This window comes from Geotrypetes seraphini, chromosome 9 (genome assembly GCF_902459505.1).
Source record: "Geotrypetes seraphini chromosome 9, aGeoSer1.1, whole genome shotgun sequence".
NCBI lineage: Eukaryota > Metazoa > Chordata > Amphibia > Gymnophiona > Dermophiidae > Geotrypetes > Geotrypetes seraphini.
In genome coordinates this window covers 149,578,523-149,602,341 of record NC_047092.1, presented here as the reverse complement: position 1 = coordinate 149,602,341, position 23,819 = coordinate 149,578,523, and the positions used below count along the sequence as shown (strand labels likewise).

The 23,819-nt window shown below is 40.8% G+C and overlaps 1 protein-coding gene across 1 annotated transcript in view; it reads left to right on the top strand.

Annotated features, from left to right (window-relative positions):
- DNER (delta/notch like EGF repeat containing) overlaps positions 1-23,819 on the top strand; it is a 261,530-nt gene that overhangs the window by 75,145 nt on the left and 162,566 nt on the right. The window contains exons 3-4 of the mRNA XM_033959607.1: positions 5,104-5,198; positions 12,119-12,285. Of these exons, the coding sequence (XP_033815498.1) occupies positions 5,104-5,198; positions 12,119-12,285 (262 nt within the window). The remainder of the gene's footprint in view (positions 1-5,103; positions 5,199-12,118; positions 12,286-23,819) is intronic.

Here is a 23,819-nt window from a genome sequence, read left to right as displayed (position 1 = left end):
CCCCCCTGCGAGAACAGGCACCCCCCGCCCGACCAACTTTAACTCCCCCCCCCCCCCATCTGGCACCGGCACGCAGCCCACAGGACGTGCCGATGCCGCTTGAAGAACTTCTTCCTGCCTCTGCCAGCTTTGAGTATGCATCTGTGCATGATCAAGCCCTTCTAATTCTCCCTCTCAAAGCCGGCAGAGGCAGGAAGAAGATCTTCAAGCGGCACCGGCACGCCCTATGGGCTGCGTGCTGATGCCAGACGGGGGAGGTGAGTTAAAGTTGGTCGGGCGGGGGGTGCCTGTTCTCGCAGGGAGAGGGGGGTTGTTGATTCGAGCGGGGGGGGGCCTTTGCGAGAGGGGGGGAGCGATGCCGGTTCTCGGGGTGGGTGCTTGCAAATCGAGTCAACACTCGGTTTGCGAGACAAATTTTGCGAGAATGTTTTGCTCGTCTTGCAAAACACTCGCAAATTGGGTTACTCGCAAACCGAGGTTTGACTGTATATATATATATATATAACCTATTTAATGAAATCACTACTTACATGTCACAAAGGCAAGTTACATAAATATACTGTTCTTCAGCAATTTAAATGGAAGAGTAACAAGGTGCACAGTCATGGTTCAGTTGTTAGGAAAGTCAATGTAAGACTAAATACACTGTGCAACAGAGGTTTGGGGCATGAATTGTAGTGGGTGTTCTATAGTGATTTGGGGGGGGGGGGTCGCTGAATTCAAAACTGACCTTAATTTTTCAGTATAACCCTCTGATTTTTGCCAAAAGAACATTATAATGCAAAAATTAACATTTTCGCTATATTTTCTCATGTTTGGAGTAAATGTTATAACGGTAATGTGGCCTCCAGAATTGCACACAGTATTCCAGATGAGGTCTTACAGAACCATGGTGAGACCTCATCTGGAATACTGTGTGCAATTCTGGAGGCCACATTACCGTAAAGATGTGCTTCGAGCTGAGTCAGTCCAGCGGATGGCCACTAGGATGGTCTCCGGACTCAAGGGTCTCTCATACGAAGAAAGACTGGGCAAATTGCAGCTCTATACTCTAGAAGAGCGCAGGGAAAGGGGTGACATGATAGAGACATTTAAGTACGTCACAGGTCGTGTCGAGGTGGAAAATGACATATTCTTTCCCAAGGGACCCTCGGTCACAAGGGGGCACCCGCTCAAACTCAGAGGAGGGAAATTTGGTGGTGACACCAGGAAGTATTTCTTCACAGAAAGGGTGGTGGATCAGTGGAACAAACTTCCGGAGCAGGTGATCAGAGCCACCAGCGTGCTCGACTTTAAGAATAAATGGGACATCCACGTGGGATCCCTGCGAGGGTCAAGTTAAGGAGCTGGGTCATTAGCACTCAGACTTAATGGGGTGGGTCAGTAGAGTGGGCAGACTTGGTGGGCTGTAGCCCTTTTCTGCCGTCATCTTTCTATGTTTCTATGTTTCTAATCTCTGAAATAGTAAATGTCAGTATAACCCTCTGATTTTTGCCAAAAGAACATTATAATGCAAAAATTAACATTTTCGCTATATTTTCTCATGTTTGGAGTAAATGTTATAACAATCTCTGAAATAGTTTGCCTCAAATTAGATTTTTTTAAGCTAAAGTATTCATTTTAATGATGATGTAATAATGAGTTATATAATTAAATTATTATGGGCGAGGAGGCGGAGCTGGAATATGCAATTCTCTGTAGGCCTATTGCATCATCAGCAATTTTCAAGCTTCATCAGCACAGTTGAGATGAAATCATCGATTTTGTATCAGGGTTTTGCAATACGTGACATTGTGACTTCTCATGCTATAAATATTTGTGATTTGCTCAAAAACTATACATGATAGGAGAAAACAGGCTATTTTCATACACAGGAGATCAAATTCTATAAAGTAAACCTTATTTTCTTCTTGCCCCAGAAAAAAAGTTAAAATTTGTTGCACAGTGTTATCTGGGTTTTACCTTCCTACTTGTGGCTCTTTGGTATGTTTGTGTTGTTTTTTTTGTTTGTTTCACACATTGGTCTCCTTTTACTAAGCTGCGATAGCGGTTTTAGCGCACGCTGAATTGCCCTGTGCGCTAGACCTTAACGCCAGCATTGAGCTGGCATTAGTTCTAGCCGCGTAGCGCGGGTTTAGCACGCACTAAAATCTTGCGTGTGCTAAAAACGCTATCGCAGCTTAGTAAAAGGAGCCCATTGTCTTTAAGGTATATTTCTATTTGAAGAAACTGTAGGAATGTTCTGTTATGTTTTTATGAAACGCTTTATTAAGCTGCGAGCACCAGTGCTTCTCAGTTCAGTGCGATACAAAATGTGACCATTTAAATCTGGGTGTTGAAAGTGTAAAGTAGGGCTCTAGAGCACAGTTGTACTCAGCAGTATTGGAAAGTAGCAAACATGGCTGGCTCATTTGCAAATACAAGAAAGTCCAGGAGAAAAAATAGGATGGGTGTTTACTGTGACGTACCCCTTATTCTAAAGAGACTAGAGCATGTTTATTCAAAAATTCAAAATCAATAATATACACACACAGCTATATCTAGGTGTTGATCCCAGAGGCAGTAATCCCATAACCAACTATACAAAAAATATACAAAACCCCCTCAAAAATAAAAGAAGTGGAGAAAAGGACCTCAGTTAAGCTTCATGGTTTCAGAAAAAACTCCACTTTTATCAAAAAAATTCTCATCGTAGAATTGGTTTAATTATAGCTGGTTTTAAGGAGAAGAGTCAAGAGACCTGATTTGTATAGGACACTGGTCTCGGCAGCCGCCGATCACGTGTCAGTCTTTCACAAGCATCCGATACAGAATCATGTCTAAGCTGATGCTCAGATGTCTTACACCCCGATTCTCTAACCGGCGCTGGTTAGAGAATCACGTCTAATCCGAAAGATAGGTGGCTGAAACATAGGCCAGAAAATCCTGGCCTACATTTCAGCTGCCTATCTTTGCTGAAGGGGGATCCTGATTGTAGATGCCACTTGCCATCAGCTTATCACAGCACGGGAATTTCCCTGCGGTGACCAGCTCAGCCGGCTTTGATGGGCAGAGGATCCCCCGAGATCAGCAGGAGGGATGCCCACTCCCTCCTGCCTGACATCCCCTCTCCCAACAAATATCCTTCCTCCCCCGAGATTGACAAGAGGGATGCTCACTCCTTCATGCTTCCAGGCCCCCTCAAACTCCCAACACCCTACCTGGACACCCCCAACAACCTCCAAACCCCCAACATCCCACCTCAACACTGAACAGGGAGGAGCCTTAGGCACCTGAGCCAATCAGGGCCTTATACTCCACCCAGTGATTCCCAGAATGCACCGGGAAGGGGCCTAAGGCCTTGATTGGCTCAGATGCCCATGGTCCCTTCCCTTTTGGAGGGACCTTAGGCACCTGAGCCAATCAGGGCCTAGGCCCCATCCTGTGCATCCTAGGATGTACCGATAAGGGGAAGGCCTGCCATTTCGAAGAGGCGGGCCTACAAGCAGGAGGGAGTGGGTATCCCTCCTGCTGGATCATCATTTAAGAGAAAGGGATTGGGACTTGTATACCGCCTTTTTGTAGTTATTCAACCACACTCAAAGTGGTTTACATACAGGTAGTTCAAGCATTTTCCCTATCTGTCCCTATGTTTCTATGTTATGGGCTCACAATCTATCTAATGTACTTGGGGCAGTGGAGGATTAAGTGACATGCCCAGAGTCACAGGGAGCAGCGTGGAGTTTGAACCCACAACCTCAGGGTGCTGAGGCTGTAGCTCTAACCACTGCGCCATACTCTCCAGGTACGGGGTTGTAGGGGTTGGGTGTCAGGGGTGTCCAGGTGGGATGTTGGGGGTTAAGGGTAGGATATCAGGGGTTTGAGGGGGCCTGGCAACAGGAGAGAGTGGGCATTCCTCCTGCTGATCTCTGGGGGGGGGATGTTGGGAGGGGTGTCAGGCAGGAGTGAGTGGGCATCCTTCCTGCTGATCTCAGGTGGGGTCATAGGATGTTAAAAAATGATCGGCCCTATTGTGTCTCATACTCTAGGTATGCCACTGGTTATCCTAATTATGGATGCATCGCTTCAGGGCTGGGAGGCATAGAACCAAGGCCTGTCTATTCAAGGTTATTGGCCTTCCTATATCAGTCTTCTAGAATTATGGACAATTTGGCATTCTCTAAAAGCTTCCAACATCAAATTATATTCATGTAAAGTGGTGGTGATGTTTTACATCGACAAACAAGTAGGGAGGGGCACTTGAACATGACATATAAAAAGTATGCAAATTGGGAAGGTGAATAATTTTTTTGTGGCTGAAGAGTTTTTATGCTAACTATGTTGGTACTCTCCATTCTTTAAAATATATATGCCAGTCAACAGAGGATAATAAACCAGGGTTTGATTTGTTGAAGTTTCCTCATTGAGGTGAAGGCAAGGGAGATGATTAGGTCAATAGTCAAAAAGCAAAGCCATAACTAGGCATTTTAATGCCCATGCAACCAATTGGATTGATGTCCATATGCCCTTATTGTAACATCAGTTTCTTTATCCCTCCACCTCTGAACTATTATCCCTAGTCTCTCTTCTCTTGAGGATGGTAAGAGGCTGTTTCATTTCCTATGATTATTTTTGTACCCACTAGAGCAGTGTATCGCAAACTGTGTGCCATAGCAAGATTCCAGATGTGCTGCAAGACGTTGCCGAGGAGGAGAGGTGCTGGCGCCGGCTTCTTGCCTATAGGATGTGCCTCTCACAGTGAGGGGCACATCCTGTAGGCAGTTAGCTGGCACCCAGGACTCTCCTCCTCACCGGTGCCTCTCCTCTTCTTGGTTTGTCTCCTGTTCCAGCACCCCCTGTGGTGCCTCAGGGCCCTGTCTGGAGGGCCTTGGCGCATGCGCAGACATCACCATCCACGCATTTCCGGGTGCCCTCCAGCCGCAGCTGGGAGTTTACTCTTTGTGGACCATTGCATTAGAGGCTTTGAACCCTAGGGAGTTTCCCCTCATGTTATGGCTCTGCCTCATTTATGGACATTTAAGACTATTTTCTGTCAGCAATAAAACTGGTGATGAATGCTTCTGTTGATAAAATAAATAGCAAAGCTGTGTTTATCATTTCCAGATCACCCCAGATGTTGCCTGCGGAAATGCAAGTTCGAACAGCTCTGCTGGGGGTCGGCTCACGTCTTTTGAAGTTCCACAAAACACCTCAATAAAGTAAGAGCAGCATTTTATTAGACAGTTGAAATAAATGTTAACGTATGTCTTAGTTTCTATTCAGAATGTTTATTTAGCTTTAAAGATCACTGGCATCACTATTCATATCAGCTAATATAAATAGCGGGCAAGATATTCAAAGGGGTTTATACATTTAGGACAGAGTTCTATGTATAGTGCCATAAAAAATGAGCACTAAGGGGGAAATTCTATAAGAGGCGCCTAACGTAATTAGTAAATAAGCTTCCTCATAACTGAAAAATATAAAATTTAATTGGGACATAGGCGCCTATCTTAGCCACAGTTCTACAAAAGATAGGTGCTATCACATGGTGCCTAACACCAAAGTAGGCGTGTTTAGGGATGGAGAAAGACCTAGGCACTGCTAGGCGCGATTTTCTACAGGACTTAGGTGCCTATAATGTAGGCCTTTAAAACTCTGGCCTACATTACAGGCGCCTAAATTTTAAGTTAGGCGCCACTAAGCACAATTCCGTAATAGAAACATGATGGCAGACAAAGGCCAAATGGCCCATCTACAGCATCCATTATCTCCTCCTCTCCCTATTGGCTAAGGCTCTTTACACCTGCATTGTGATGTCATAGAACTTTATGGTTATAGAAACATAGACACAACAACAATACTTTTAAATGGTTTCTCTGACCTACTTATTGAAGACTCGCAAGGTATGAATATTTAGTTTTATAAATCATTCTTTCATTTTTGGATAGGATCACCCCCCTTGCTTTAGCATTGCCTTATGATAATGATATTTTTACCCTTATAGTTTATCATTCTATAGCTTTTTGTTGCTATATGTATGTAAAGCTTTTAGAGACATTATGTTTTACTTCCATATAGTTTTATATTGCTAAGTCTCTTTTTTATTTAATATATCCTATGTATATTTATTGGCTTGATATATGTATTTAATGTTTTTAGCATTTTCACTTTTTATCAAATATAACTTGTGCTTTTATCTGTAGCATTATGTGATATATTTTTGTTGCATTTATGATTATTCTTTGCTGCTCGTTCATATTAACTGTTATTTTAAGTACATCTTTTATAGTATAATATATTTTTATATGAATGTCTGATATTTTGATATTGTATATTGTGTATGTATTTTTTAAATTATCTATGTATGTACTTGTAGACTCCTGAGGCAAGCCGATTAGGCCGAAACATGTATATGTCGGGTCATAGAGTCATTTGATGAATTTGGAAGAATAAAGGCATTTGTAGCCATCAGATGAGTTGAAAGACATTTTTTTGGTGCATACCATTCTGATTGGGTCAATTCCACTTTGTTGTTGTGCCTTTGTGGATTGTGGTTTTGCTTCCCCTGTTTTTTCTGTGTATAGAAACATAGAAACATGATGGCAGATAAAGGCCAGATGTCCCATCCAGTCTGCCCATCCACAGTAACCATTATCTCTTCCTCTCTCTCAGAGATCCCACGCGCCTATCCCATGCCTTCTTGAATTCAGAATGGGCACCGAAGTGTGATTGACATGCAATAGGCGCCTAACTTTAGGTGCCTGTCTTTTTTAGGGCCAAATGCACAATCTGGCCCTAAATATGCTGGGTGCCAAGTATAGAACAGTGTCTAGTGCTAGGCTCCATGCGTAACTTTTAGATGCAAAGATCTTCATCAACTCAAATTTTATATAGATGCCTCTGCCTAAATTAAATGCCGATCCGGCATATTCTGTAACAGTGCGTGCAAATTCTTGGTTTGCCAATGCCATGGCTGCGCCCTGCCTGTGGCCATGCCCCCTCTTTAGATGCATGCACTAGAATTGACACAAGCATCTGAGTATGCCTAGCAAGATGCAAATGTAAATTTTTAATTGTTGCCAATTAGCACTGATGATTATTAGCGCTCACTTATTGGCATTAATTGGTTTTGCTATTAAATTCTACATGGAATTTGGGCATGCTTCCAAATTTCTGCATGGATTTTTAGCAGTGCTACACGGAGAGTGCCATCCTAACTTATAAACATAGAAACATGATGGCAGATAAAGGCCAAATGGCCCATCCAGTCTATCCATCTGCAGCATCCACTATCTCCTTCTCTCCCTATTGGCTAAGGCTCTTAACATTTACATCTCCTCTTCCTATAGGTTAAGGCTGCATTGTGAGTTCATAGAATTGCCCATCCACAGTAACCATTATCTCTTCCTCTCTCTAAGAAATCCCACGTGCCTATCCCAGGCTTTCTTGAAAATAGACAGTCTCTGACTCCTCCACCTCTACTGGGAGACTGTTCCATGCATCTACCACCCTTTCTTTAAAAAAAGTATTTCCTTAGATTACTCCTGAGCCTCTCACCTCTTAACTTCATCCTATGCCCTCTCATTCCAGAGCTTCCTTTCAAAGGATTTATGCCACATAGGTATTTAAATGTCGCTATTATATCTCTCCTCTCCTGCCTTTCCTCCAAAGTATACATATTGAGATCTTTAAATCTGTCCCCATATGCCTTATGACGAAGGCCACACACTATTTTAGTAGCCTTCCTCTGGATCGTCTTCATCCTTTTTATATCTTTTTGACGGTGCAGTCTCCAGAATTGTACACAATAATCTAAATGAGGTTTCATCATAGTCTTATATAGGGGCATCAATACCTCCTTTTTCCTACTGGCCATACCTCTTCCTATGTACCCTAGCATCTTGAATTGCTTATTTATACTGAAAGCAGATGAATTGCGCTACTGTCTGTATAATGCTAGTGGTTGGTGCCGAGTATATGTGAACTATTTAAATGCTATAGCCAGTGTTTTAAACAAACGCTGACCTCAGACTTTAATACTGACCCATTCATATTTACTAATCTCTAACTTCAATCAGTCTCCAATTGATTCATCTATTTAGAGACCAGCAAGAAGGCTGAGGTGAATAGCTGTTTGAACAGGCTGACATTAAAAATAACTGCTTTTAAGAGCTAGAGTAGAGGTTGCAGAGGAGGCCAAAGAGAATAAAGATGGGAGTAATGAGTCTTTTTGTGCATGCCTTGCTCCAAGATACATTTGTTTCCTCATTTTCTATGCATGAGCCTCCAATGTATGCAAACCCATCTCATTTATATTCATGTATATCCAGAAAACCTTGGTGTCTGGTAATCCTCGAGGACCAGAATGCTCATCCTTGAATTAGGGTAACCCTCCCTCTCCTAAGAAATGCCTGCCCATATTTCAGTGTTCACACTGCCTCTTTTGCATACTGAAAAATGTGTTTGTCGATATTCAGTAGGAATCGGTAGGGAAAATTAAGCAGTCACACTCATAGAAACATGATGGCATATCTGGGTAAATATGGACATCTGCTAACCCTAATTATTGCCCTTGTAGTGACGCCAGAAAGAGGCATCTGCTTGTATATGTTGCCTGACTGGGAAATACAGGTAACCAGGACTACTACCCCCAGCTGCTTCCCACCTTCATTCCCATAGCTGGTCCTAAGGGATAAATGCTGGAGAGAACTACTTCTGTAGGTCATTCTCCTAACTTTGTTAAGTCTAGCATATCTTGTAGTTATCTTTACCTTTGAAATGGGTAGCAGTGTCTGCACACAATCTGCCCGATAATCAGCGCTGTGTAACTGGCCAGCAATGGCTTCTGGCTAGTTGAATAGCCCTAAGCCACTGACAGTGGCGTAGCAAGGGTAGGAGGAGCCCAGGGCAGTGGTGCCCCTCCTCTCTGCTCCCTCCTTCCATGCCCTCCTGCTCCTTCCCCACCCCCACGCCACACTCGCATCCTCTCTTCTTCCCGGTACCTCTTTAAATCTTTGCCAGCGCGAGAAGGCTTCTCTGGCCTGTTGCTCGCATTGATGTTGGCTTTCCCTCTGATGCCACTTCCTGGCCCCGTGACCCAGAAGTGACTTCAAAGGGGAGTCAGGCCGGTGCGAGCAGCAGGCCGGAGGATTTGCTCACGCTGGAGTAGATTTAAATAGTTATGGGGATGAGGGAAGGGAGCATGATGCTGGAGTGGTAGTGGGGGGGGGGGCGAAGAGGTATCAGTGCCCTCACCAAGACAGCACCCAGGGTGTTCCGCCCCCTCCCGCCCCCCTCCCTTACTATGCCACTGGCCACTGATTATTTGTAGTTAGCAGCTAGCCCAGTCACCGGCTATGTCATGCGACATAGCTGGTTAGTGGCAATGTTCATTGACTGGCTGGCTAAGTTTAGTGGCCATAACAACATAAGACTAGTCATGCTGGATCAGACCAATAGTCTAGTCCAGTATCCTATTTCCGACAGGTCACAAGTATCTGGCAGAAAACAAAATAGTAGCGATATTCCATGCAGACTATGGACTTTTCCTCCAGGAACTTGTCCAAACTTCCTCTGGCAACGTGTTCCAGAGCTTACCTATTCTCTGTGTGAAAAATATTTCCTCATATTGGTTTTAAAAGTATTTCCCTGTAACTTCATCGAGTGTCCCCTGGTCTTTGTCATTTTTGATGGAGTACAAAATCGATTCCCTTGTACCCGTTCTATACCACTCAGGATTTATAATTTACCACTGAATTTCAGAAAAGAAACACAGAAAATATATAATTAGGGGGTAATTCTCAAAAGGCCACCTAATGTTGAATGCAGGAATGATACGTGCTGAGCACAAATTGTCCAATGGCAATTGTATGTGCAATTACTGTTATGGAATGCTATCGTAAGTTCACTTTCATGAGCCTAACTATAGATGTGAGCACTTATGCTAGCCAAATGGCTGGTGTAAATGCTCATGTTTAATTCTAGGCAGATAGGTACGTAAATGCAGGTATTTTATAACTCACGCTAATAGTGGCATACTTTCTTTTTTGAGCTCTGTGTGACAATATAACCCACTTGTGGGCCTGCTTAATTCTGCTGTCTATAGAGACCACATGGAATAGGTAAGCAGTTTTGATTTACAAGCAGGGTACTGGCCCTGTAAATACTTTCATACAAAACATAAAAGAGCCCCATACAGAACTTCAATACAGAATCTGGATTTTCCAAACTAAACAGCAAAGAACCCTTTTAATAGTCTTGCAGACCCTAGTTAAACTGGGATTTCTAGAACCTAAGAAACTTCTCTCTCTGCATTGCACAAAACAAGTACATGGTCTTTTCAAAGTCCACCTATTTCCACTGGATTTGCTTAAAAGACTGGTAGGCTCTTTCTTCTGGATAGTAACTTGCCCAGTATCTCGGCTATTTGCAACTGCTGGACTCATATCTTGTAACTCAGATTCTAGGAAGGAATAAGGAAATAAGGATTAGCCATGATAAGATTAATAATAATAATAATAATTTTATTCTAATATAGCGCCAGACCAGAAATTGTTCTAGGTGGTTCACAGGAAGTAGAGCTGAGCATGCAGTGAAAAAAAAAATACAATTCATAATAGAAATACATCAAGTTATAAAATATAAGAAAAACATATTTATTTTAAAAGACAAAAGAGTGCTTTAGGATACAAAGTTATCAAATAGTTGTGTCTTTAATAATTTTCTAAATTCGAAATAAGAAGAAGCTCCTAGCATGATTTTTCCAAAGCAAACATTCTCAAGAAACCTTTTATAGCGACATAATTTAATAGAAGGGTATGCAAACAAATGAACTCTATGAGTAGGCTTATTTGAGTGGTTCAAAGAAAAGTGAGAAACAAGGTAACCTGGTGACATACCTGTGCCTTTTGTATTAATATTGTTCCTTGGTGCCATAGTATGATTACATTTTCAATGAAGGAATGCAGTTGCCTTATTTCCTGAAGATGTACCAAAGAGAAGTCGCTTTATCTTGGTTGGCAGCCTTAATCTGACCTTTTTTCATGGTGAACAGAGATCGTTTTCCCTTAATGGTATTTTGATGAGCTTTATAAAGTGGACAGATGTTCACATGACTGAAATTGCCATCTCAGTTGGTGTGTTGGTTGTCAGTTTCCGCAGGAACATCAAAGACTGACCCTGTTTGGATTAGAGATGGCTCTTTCTTGTATAAGAGTGGGCAAATGTTGGTAGGTTAGTTCGGATAAACCTGCAGCATGGTACCGTAAAGCTCACGTATCTAATGAGTGAGTAGTACTGTTTGCCTTGTTTGTAAATCTTGAACACATAATTCATCAAGTGATGCCCATTGAGTAACTACGTTACTTCAGAAAAATAATTATATAGCAGCGGTCTTACAATAAATGATTCTGTAAAATGTGTCACCATTAATCTATAGAAAAGTAGTTCTGTTTGATTTGCAATACAGTATTATTGTGATGTATTTTTATTATATCTCATGTCAGCCATTATTGAAGAAGCAAATAGTAAAATATAATAAGAGGCCAATATTTGGCATGGTTTAACTGGGCAGGCAAGGCAACTGATGGGTTAGCCATGCTTAGTAGGTTGGGAATAGTTAGTCAGTGGCACTTAACCAGAGAGTGCCACTGAATATCTACTGTGACCACCATGGCATTATCCAGTTATTGCCAAAGTGGTCTAGAGGTAGAACTGGGATGTATCTAGAGACTGCTGATATTCAGTGGCGGTACACAGATAGTTAACCAGTTAACTTAGGAGAGTAGAAAGGATGTCTTAAACCAGATAGTTATCTTGGTACCACCTCTGAATATTAGCAGTACCTGGGTATCTCCCGGTGGCTGCCCCAGACCAGAGAATTCTGTGCTACTATCTGTATAGGGGTTAGCACTGAGATTCTGGGTCCAATTCAGCTTGAAATGACCAGCATTAAAAAAAAATGCTGACCACCACCAGTTGAATATTGCCTCATATGTAAAAAAAAAAATAAAAATAAGTTTGCATCAGCGGAATACAGTTCACAGAATATAATCTTGATTTTAATTTTCATACAGTGCATATGAACTGAATTTGACCTAATACATAATTTCATTTTTTCCCCTATCTCAAATTTTAGAATAAGGCAAGATGCCACAGCATCACTTATCCTGTTATGGAAAGTTACCACAGCTGGATTCAAACAATGTTCGCTAATAGATGGTAGAAGTGTGACTCTCCTCCAAGCTCAGGGTGGACTTGTTCTTTCTGAAGAAATGCTTACATTAGGAAACAATTATTTTATAGGTGAGTCTCTGATAATTTTATGATTTTTCTAACTTTCTGTCTTCAGTTTTACCTTCAGATGTCAATATTTAATGCCTCCTTCAATTACCGCACAACATCTACACTTACTACACACAAATTTTTGCTGTTAAGGCGCAATGCAAAAAACTTATCATGCTCTAGTAAAGGTGCCCCATATATGAAACCATATACCGGTACTTAAATCAAATTAAAGCAGTAGACTATACATGGTCTTCCGGAGGCAGTTATAGGGGAAAGCAGCCTTCAAGGATTCAAGACAAGATTGGATAAATTCCTACTGGAACAGAACATACGCAAGTAAGGCAAGACTCAAATAGAGCACTGGTCTTTGACCTAAGGGCCGCCGTGTGAGCTGGGCTACTGGGCACAATGGACCACTGGTCTGACCCAGCAGTGGCAATTCTTATGTTCTTAAAACAGACAGAAGACAAATCATAAACAATATAATATAAAAAAAAACACCAATATTCACAAAATCTCATATATGCCTGCTTTTAATTTTTTTCTAAACTAATTCCTAGTCATGTTTTAATAGCACTTAGGGAGTTCAGAAATCCCTAACAACCTTGTTAAACATCTTATGCTAGTCTATGTTGGAATTTAATTCTGCGGAAATTATTGATTGATGCTTTTCTGTTGTATAAAGTACCAGTAAAGACTAATGGTTACAGCTCATAATGACAAAAGAGTAACTGAATAAAGGCCAAAGAAGTAGTGTTCGTGAAATACAGAAGAATGCAAGAAGAAACACAGTAAAGAATGAAAACAGCATATAAAGACTCAAGAAACATAACCATAAAATTCAAAGAGGCCAAGAGAAATTAGACTGGCAAAAGCACAGGTAAAAGGAATAATTGCTAAAGATGTACAGAGAGGTGACAGAACTGTTATCAGGTATATTTAACTGGCCTACATTGCAGGCATCTAAGTTCTTTAGTGAATTGTGCCTAACAGTGCCTAAGTCCCGCTCCACTCCTTAGATGTAAAGTGCCATTAGGCATCCTGCTGTAGATGCATTAATGGCGTCTACATTGTAGACACATCCTGGCACCTACATTTTTTTTAACAAGTTTTAATTGATTTTAAAAGACACAGTCAATTACCATGCTGATTAAAGCCAATTAAAACAAGTTAGGCAGTGGTAAAGTCACCTAACTTACGGCGCTATTTATAGAATATAGCCCCTAATTTACATAAAAATGGTAGTGCCTAGAATTGCCCCCAAGGAATTCATACGAAGTAGAACCTAACTACAGTAGTTAATGTTAACTTCCTGTGACTCTGAAGATCTGGATGTTTCCTACTATCCTATCTATAAACAAATGAATGGAAGCAAAACCCTAACCTCCTTGGATGAATGAGGAGCTGCTGGTTCCAGACAGGTGAAAGGACAATAACTCAGTGATACCCAATTCAAGAAAGCTGTGATACCAGTGAAAACAGTTTTTAAAAAAAATACTTTATTTTTCTGTGCACACATACTATATATACAATTTTTTTTTGTATTTTATTGAACTTTGGGACTGAGAAACACTCTCTAGTTTTAAGAGTCACCTAGTCAAATACTAATCTGTGGTTCTAGAAATCCTGGAACCAAGTTAGTATTGAAAGGCATAACATGTTTGAAGTTTGAATATTGTCACTAACTATAATGGTGTAATCAATATAAATTGGATTACATGTGAATGGCAGATTAGCTTTGCTATTCATTTATATTTAAATTGAATTTACCTTGTTTAAACAACATCTGATAACATTTGTTGGACATACCTATTTAATTTTCTTTCACCCTCAATTTTTATTGTTTTTTTAAGTTGCAACAAATATATACATATGTTTAACCTCTGTGTTGGTGTGCATTGAAGGGGAAACCTATTGAAACATCTGACCATGATTATAACATCTCATGCTTTTAATTGTAATAATTAAATTGTAATGTAATTGTATCACATCACCACTAGGGGTTTTTACATATAAAATGCCTCCAAATTTAGGCACAGTTTATAGAATCATGTGTAGTGCCCTTGCATGTGACTAATATTTAGGCACAACCATTTATTCCAATGAAAACCAGGTATAAATACCTGGGCATATTCTGTAACAGTGTGCCTAGCTTTTAAGAGTGCCCATGGCCCATCCATGTTCCTTCCTTGATCATGCCCCTTTTGAGATCTACACACTAGAATTTACATGCATCACTTTGTAGACTACCCTCCTCTTCTATGAAACTGTGCTAGCGTTTTTTAGTGCAGAGAGCCGTGCTGAATGGCCCGCGCTGCTCCCAACGCTCATTGAGTTCCTATGAGCATTGGGGGCAGCGTGGCTCCCTGCGCTAGAAACTGCTAGCTTGGTTTCGTAGAAGAGGGGGTACATTTAGAAAGTTGTGCATCTAAATATCAATTAGTGCCAATTATTACAAGTGAACTGTCAATTATTTGCGCTGATTGACTCGTTAAGCAATTAAGATACGCATGTAAACAGCAATGAACACAGATTTGAATGCTCAACTTTGATTGCACTATATAGAATCTTATACAATATAAGCAAAATATTTTTTATAAAGCGAACCATAAAAGTGCTTGTTTTCAAAGTATTTGGACAGCTCAAAATTCCCAAATGGATCCCATGTGCTTGAAATCCCCCATTTTGCAAAGGCAGACACTGCAGTATATCCAGATTGCAAGGGGCAATGTTTTGGATGAGATCAGTACTTTCAACTGTGATTACTGAACGAGAAGAGACATCCAAGTCTAAAAAAGGAAGATGTCCTAAGTTAGACTTTTTTCAGTGACATCCAGGGTACAAAAAGATGTTTTGACTGAGTAACTGACCATTTGAGGGATTAAGGAATAGCCCTCTCATGAATCCTTCAATGGTTGCTATCTCTGTCCCTTTCCCCTCAAAGTGAAACTGAAAGAGGAAAGTGAGCGCCATCTTGGTGGGGGCAGCAGCACCTCTCTGCCCCCCACACGTCACACTCACACCCTCCCTTCCCCATGCTGACATCTCCAAGTCATAGATTTCCATCTCACATATTTTCAATCAAGAGATCTTGATGGATTTCCTGTTTGAAAATGACTTTGAGATGAACGTTCATTTTGATCTGGATGTCCTTATTCTGACTTGTACGTCTTTTGGAAAATGCCCCTCGTACCAAACTTCAGATAGAACTTGGATGAGAAAATTAGTAGCATTATTAATATATGGAGGAGATAAAATATAAAGAGATTTTGGCCCGTGTTGAAAGTCATGACAAACTAAGGACTCCTTTTACTAAAGTGAGCTAGCGGTTTTAGCGCACGCACTAAATTACTGCGCGCTACACCGCATGGTACGCTTCTAGAATAACGCCAGCTCAATGCTGACGTTAAGGTCTAGCACGCGCGCCAATTTAGCGCACGCTATTCCGCGCATTAAGGCCCTAACACACCTTTATAAAAAGAGCCCTAAATTGATCTCATTATAGCTGCCTGAGTATAGCAGTTGTCTTCAAACAATTAAGTCTTGAGTCCCTTGTACCTTTTCAAAATATATTAGAAAAAAATATTGGCAGAAAGGAAGTATCTTTGTAATGAAAAACTCCAGATTTTAATTAAATCAGGCTTTCTGGACAGATGGTTTGTTGTAATTAGCAAGCTTTCAATTTCATGTCTTAATCACGACACTGTTTTGCTAATTTCTTGAAACGCTTTTTGTTTCAAAGTCAAGAGCTTAACCATTATTGTTTTGTAATTTGTATCGTTTCTATTGCTGCATTCCAAATGTAAATGTGCTTTTTTCAGACATTCTGCATCATTTTATTGAACTTGAAAGTATATTATTGAGTTAAATTTTGTATCACTGGTGTAATCTGTTTTGTACTTGCTGGTGATGGGTGTTCTGTTGTGGCTCTGGGCAGATATTCCCTTATGTGCTGCCTTCACTCCTGAGTAGTTTCCCTCCTTCTTATTGAGCTGATCTGGCCTAGTAGCAATCTCATTAACTTCAGAGAAAAAAACCCCCAAAAACAAAAATCCAAATTCAAGGCCTTGTTTTGTCTAGAACAAGGGTAGGCAATTCCAGTCTTCGAGAGCCACAGGCAGGTCAGGTTTTCAGGATATCCACAATGAGTATGTATGAGATGGATTTGCATGCCCTGCCTCCTTGGGATGCAAATTTATCTTATGCATATTTATTGTGGATTTCCTGAAAACCTGACCTGCCTATGACTCTTGAGGACCGGAATTGCCTACACCGGATCTAGAACAGTGGTTTCAAACTCACGGCCCGGGGGCCACATGCGGCCCACCAGGTACTATTTTGAGGCCCTCAGTATGTTTATCAAAATCACAAAAGTAAAATAAAACAGTTTCTTGATCATATGTCTCTTTAGCTATAAATGACAATATTATTATTAAGACTTAGCCAAAAGGAAAGATTTATAAACTATAAAGAGTTTTACCTCATGCAAAATTGTCATTTCTTTAATAAGACATTAACTATTTTTTTTCTGAGGCCCTCCAAGTACCTACAAATCAAAAATGTGGCCCTGCAAAGGGTTTGAGTTTGAGATCACTGGTCTAGAATGACTATGTCAGGAAAGGGACCTCCAAGTCAAGACATTCAACATTTTATAGGTATTTTACAATAGGCTTGTTGAATGCAAAATGTTTGCAACTAAAATTCAATGCAGAGAAGTGCAGAGTGATGCATTTGGACAATAGAAATCAGAGAGAGCCATATGTGCTAGGAGGTGAGAGGCTGGTATGCACAGAAGGGGAGAAGGACCTTGGGATGATAGTGTCTGAGGAACTGAAGGTGACAAAATAGTATGACAAGGCAGTGGCTGTAGCCAGAAGGATGCTAGGCTGTATAGATAGAGGCTTAACCAGCAGAAGAAAGGAGGTGTTGATGTCCATGTATAAGTCATTGTTGAGGCCCTACTTGGAGTATTATGCTCAGTTTTGGAGGCCGTATCTGGCTTAGGATATAAGAAGACTTGAAGCGGTCCAGAGAAAGGCAACGAAAATGGTAGGGAGTTTGCACCAAAAGACATACGAGAAGAGACTGGAAAGCCAGTGGAAATGAGGGACAGGGGAGATGCGATACAGACATTTAAATACTTGAAAGATATTAATATAAATCCCGTTAAGCATCACTACAAACATAATTTAAATCTGAAGCTAGCAAGCACATTCCTAAGGGCAGAGATGACAAGGGTTTTACCCTGATGCACATACTTATGAATTTTCTAAGAAGGAGGATATTTCTTTTTCTCAAAAAACAAACAAACCCCCAAACCCCAAACCAACCCTACCTACACAAATGAGCAAGTTTAAATTGCAGCTGGTTTTCTTTAGATAACTTTCAATGTGAAAGTTCATGCCTGCCTTCACTTTGAAAACTAGGACAGAGTCCATGGATTTTCAGCAGTGCAGACAATTAGAAATAGGGTGATTCTATTAACAGGCACCTGTTTTAGGTGCCCCAAGAAAGCATCTGTTTGAAGCCATCACAGACTTGAGCTCAGATGCACAAAACTTCAACACCATGCTATTTGTGAGGAGAATCGCCGGTAAAAGGGGGAGGAACTGTGCCTGGCACTTGCTCAGAAGAGCAATCGCGAGGCACAGCTCCTCCCTCTTGTCAGGCTGCTGTCTGGGCCCTAAACAACTCAGCTGCAAAACTCTCTAAAGCCATCGGTGGTTTCAGGGTTTCCTCTGCCATTCAGCTGTTCGGGGTTTCCCCTGCTGGCTTAGCTGATAGTGGATGAGCTGGCAGGCGAAGTCCCGAACAGCTGAATGGCAGAGGAAGTCTCAAAGCCGCTAGTGGCCTCAAGGAGTCCTGCACTTAGTTGATCGAGGCAGAGAGAATGCTTTTTTTTTTTTTTTTTTTCAATGGGCGCAACTGATGTGCATGTGTTACACATGCACATCTGTTCCCATTTAAAAAAAAAGTTGTGCCAGGACTCCCCCCTCCATGCCTGGACTAATCCCCCCAACCCCCGTACTAAAAAAAAAATTAAATCTGCAAGAGGGATGCCCACTCCCTCCTGCTTGAAGGACCCCCCCCTCCCCACTGGCCTGGGACCCCTGCCCCCTCCCCACAATCCCATATCTTTGAGTTGAAAATCCAGCAGGAGGGATGTCCACTCCCTCCTGCTGGAAAGCCCGCCTCTTCAAAATGGCAGGCCTTCCCATTCCTGGTGCATCCTAAGGTCCTAATTGGGTCAGATGCCTAAAGCCTCTCCTCTGGCCATAGGCATCTGGGCAAAGAAATGCTACTTTGGCTTGTGCTACACAAATAGGTGGCCCTGGTGACAGCAGGGTGTGGAGCTTCAACTCACATGCCTCTCTATATCACGGTTCCACTGAGGAAGCTCTCAGGTGGACTGGAGCTGCCCTGAAGAACTTAATTGGGGATTCTGGCAGCTCTAGTGATGTCATCAGGGGTGCAGAGCTTCAGTTCCTATGCCACTCTTCTGCCTCATGGTCCTGTTGGGGCACCACCTGGGTGGATTGGAGCTGCCTGAAGGATTTAATTTGGGATTCCAGAAATCCTGGTGATGTCAACAGGGGGCAGAGCTTCAGCTCCCACACCTCTCTCCTGATTCATGGTCCCATTGGGACAGCTCCTGGGTGGACCAGAGCTGGCCTGAAAAATTTAATTGGGGTTCCGGACGCCCTCGTGATATCAGTAGGGGTGGAGCTTCAGCTCCCATGTCTCTTTCCTGTCTCAATATCCCATTGGGATAGCTCTCGGGTGGACCAGAGCTTCCCTGAAGAAGTTAATTGGAGATTCCAGCATCCCTGGTGATTTTGGTAGGGGGGTGGATCTTTGGCTCCCATGTCCTCCCCTTATATTCTTATGTTCCCCAGTTTCTCAGGCTGCTGTACTAACCATTAGGCTGTCAGATTTTAATACCCCTTAATTTCTAATGGTTTAAAGTTAAAGAAAGAGAAGTGTCCAAAGTACTTAGGACTAAAACTACCCCCCTCCTATTATGAAGCCATACTAGGCTTTTTTATTGCTGGCCGCAGCAGCATTAGCTCCGACACTCATAGAATTCTTATGAGCGTCAGAGCCAATACAGCCATGGCTGATGATAAAAAAAAAAGCCTAATATGGCTTCATAAAAGTGGGGGGGGGGGGGGATAAATCAACTGTCCCACAAATTAAACTGTATTGTTGGATTCCAAACACGATACACACAGTGATGAATAAGAACTGAATCTAAATTATAGTAAAGGAATATTAGTCATATGGTAATGAGCCATTGAAGAAAAGTGCATGTATAATGAAAACATCACGGAATAATAACCGTAGAAACTATGATAATGAAGAGCCTAATGAAATAGAGGGGCTAATTTGTAGTAAAAGAAGACAGGTGTTTTTTTTTTACACACTAATCAGAGTCTGAAAGAAATTGTGTAGTGCTTATCTTCTTAAATGTTTATGAATTATAAATTTAGGAGCCAATTCTATAACTTGGTGCCAAAATCTAAGTACACACTTTTAAGCGGGCTGTGAACCTTCTCTATAAAAAGCTTCCTGGCATAAGTAGTCTTATGAAAACAAGAGAATTGACCGAATGATCTCCACAGACAAATACAAGAAGAAACAAAAAACAATGTGGAGAAATGATGTTCCTGAGATGGACTTTATTAATATTAAAATAATATTTAAACTTGGCAAACCACATAAAAACCTCTAGGACACAGTCCGCTGAAAAGCTTTGGACCCTGGACCCAACATGGTCTTGATGGCCTATTCTCAATGGTGGCCAATCCAGGTCACTAGTATCTGGCCAAAACCCAAGGAGTAGCAATGTTCCATGCTACCGATCCAGGGCAAGCAGGGACTTCCCCCATGTCTTTCTCAATAACAGGAATATGTCTAAACCATTCTTAAAACCAGCTACGCTATCCGTTCTTACTACATCCTCTGGCAATGCTTTCCAGAGCTTAACTATTCTCTGAGTGAAAAAATATTTCCTCCTATTGGTTTTAAAAGCATTTCCCTGTAACTTCATCGAGTGTCCCCTAGTCTTTGTAATTTTGGACAGAGTGAAAAATCGATCCACTTATACCCATTCTACAAGTGGATTGATTTTTCTATTTCTCTATCGATGTTTACTTGGTCTGCTATGCTTCTCACAGTTGGCCGCCTATTTTGACTCACAATTCAACAAATTTTTGCAATGTTCTTCATCAGTGATGCTTTATCTCCCCCTCAGAAAAACTGCTGTTTTCTTCATGGCATTAGCCCCATAAACTTGGGGATCCTTTTATCAAGCCGCACTAGCGGGGTTAGCGCATCGGACATTTCATCACGTGCTAACCCCCGCGGCAAGCAAAAAAACTAACGCCTGGTCAATGGAGGTGTCAGCGACTAGCGTGGCAGGTGGTTTAACGCGTGGTATTCCACACGTTAAACCCCTACCGCGCCTTGATAAAAGGACCCCTTGGATCAACATGTCCCTGATTTCACTTTCATTCTTACCAGGTTTAACAAGAAATTAAATATTTGTTCATTGCTCTAATTCAAGCTCTGACATGGAGGCAAGTTCATGAACTTAATTGTCAAAGCTTTTAATAAATTGAAAACCACACATTTCATTTTAGAAACATCCTATCTCTTTTCTTGATAAAGTAAGCACAAAAAAGAACCTCCATCCTAAACAGGGCATGCATTTTTAATAACTTTAAATTGATTCTCTAGTGTCAATTAAAATCAAATAGAATTATTTTTGCTTATACTTTCTATAATATTTAGTAAGGTTAGCAATGTTTTCTCCATTAGCAGCTAGCTGTCCAGGATTCATTCTTGAGTTCTGAAAAAGAGAAACTGTAAGAAAACAGCTTCAGGAGAGACTGATAATGATTTAGCTTGATTCAAAATGCAACATTTTTTTTAACAGATTCTGGTATCTAACAGACTAGTAAATTGTCTGCTTTTTTATGCTGACTGGCATCATTAAGGTTTAGGATGAATTTCCACTGATTGCACTTTCAGAGTAACAATTAGTAAATTAGTCTTCTAATAACTACATAGAAAGAGTATAAATGAAATAGTATAATTAAGAAGCAAGACCATCTGTGTCATGAGATCACAGTGCAAGCAAAAAGAAACTAAAGACAAATGTGTAGCGTCAAAAAGAAAAAGAACTGTTCAAAAAAATTCATGTTGAAGAATTTTAATACAATTTCTCGTTCAAGAAATCAATTCTACAGTTCTAAAATAAATTCTATTAGGGGTAATGCCTGAAATATTCACACCAGGCATTACTCAGTGCTCTGTTAAAGTCTGGTTTTTCATAAATGATTACCATCTAACATCATTTGTAAAAAAAGAAAAATAAATATATAAATTAATCCCAAACCAATGTTGGGTTGTGTTGTGGTTTTTTTTAAACCAATTACTACAGTGTTCTCTAGAAGGAAATGTATTCTCAAAGCTTGATGAATGTCCCTCCGAGGGCTAGATATTCATCAAGCTTTGAGGAATATATGATTTCATTTCAGAGAACTGTATAGTAACTGGTAATGGGGCTTTGATGCTGGATTTTTTTTGTTACAAATGGTGTTAGATGATCATATCTAAACTGATGAAAATCAGATTTTGATAGAGCAGTGTCTCGTGAATATTTCAGGCACTGTTCATGATAGAATTTATTTTCTTAAAAAAAAAAATATTTATGAAATTTCAAGTATAGCATCCAAGCAAAGACTGTAAGGAAAATGAGAGTACTTTAGGAAACATAATTATATAATCAGCAAAACAAGAAAATTAATGCAACCCTCTATCAAGTTCACAATATGAGGGCATTCAATAATTTATCTACCTGAGTATGAGCGCAAGTTGAAGCATGTTGAAACAAGTCTGCATGCTGTGACATCTGCAGCTCAGTGTGAGTCTAACATTCTAAGAAATAGGATGTCAGGAGAGTCCTTGTGCGAATCAAGTAAGAAACTGCTATATTTGGAGAACTGTTCAGTGAAAAAATTTATACAAAAGAAGGGAAAAAGCCAAAGGAGATCCATGAACGTATGACTGCAGTTTATGGTGAGTCTGCCCCATCATCCTACAAAGTAAAATTTTGGAGCAAGCAGTTTAAGTGGAGTAGAGAGAACATTGAAGATGACCCTCACACTGGATGGCCTATTGAAGTAACTTCCACAGAATGGTGCAAGAAAGTCAAGGATTTGATTTTGTCAGACAGACGAATTAAGGTTTCCCAAATAGCTGATGAAATGGGCATCTCGGCTTGTACAGTTTGGAAAATAATTCATGAAAAGTTGGGCATGCCAAGGTTAGTGCAAGATGGGTTCCAAGAATGCTGACATGTCAGAAGGCCACAAGTTTCCAGTGCTGTCAGGAGAACTTGGAGATGCTACATAAAGATCAAGTGAATTTTTTTTCATTGGTGACTGGAGATGAGCCTTGGGTCTATCACAGAGTTCCTGAGTCCAAAATGGAGTAAACGCAGTAGAAGCACAAGTCATCCCCCACCCCAAAAAAGTTCAACACAAAAAAATCTGCAGGCAAAGTCATGGCAATTGTCTTCTGTGATGATGAAGGACTTTTGCTTTTAGAGTTCATGCCACACAAGACAACTATAACTGGGGAGAGTTATGCCAACCAACACAATAATCGCTGTGCAGGAATCAATCAAGGAGAAAAGATGAGGAAAACTCACAGCATGCTTTCTGCTTCTTCATGACAATGTGCCGGTGTACATGTCAGAACAATCACAGGCTGCCATCCGAGAATGTGGGTTTCAGCAGCTGAACCATCCACCCTACAGTCCTGACCTGGCTCCATCGGATTATTTCCTGTTCCGAGTTTTCATTCATTTTCATTTTTAGATCTTTTTATTGAAAATTTTATATTATATATTAATCTCACTATGTTCTGAGTTTTGAAGAAATCTCTAAGTGGACAGCAGTTTTCAAGTGATGAAGATGTCAAGGAAGCTGTGATGTCCTGACTTGAAAGTCAAACGGAATAATTCTTTTCAAAGGGGTTAAAGTCACTGCAGGAAAAGTGGATGAAGTGTATGGAGCTATCAGGGGACTATACTGAAAAATAAAAAAATAATTTTTTGAAAACTCTTTTGTTTCCTACTGAGGTAGATAAATGATTGAACTCTCCTCTTATGAGTAAAAAAAAAAAAAAAGAGATAAGAGATTGCTAGCAACAACATCTTGTAGTTTACTTCACTAAATGCATCATTCAGGCACTAATACAGGAGAAAGATAGCAGTAGATTTTAGAGACTGAGATCATATAACACATACCCAGGTTCATTCATGTCATGTGAGTGAGCTATTTCAGATGGGTAAACAGTAGGGGTTTTAAAAGTTAAAAAAAAGTTAGTCGTGATAGGTAAAAAGGAAAGCTCATGAGATAGATTTGCATATCAAGTAGGCAGTGTATGCAAATTGATCTCATGAATATTCATTGTAAATATCCAGAAAACCTGATTGGCTGAAATCCCTCCAGAACAAAAAGAAACTGTGGAACTGATGTTCA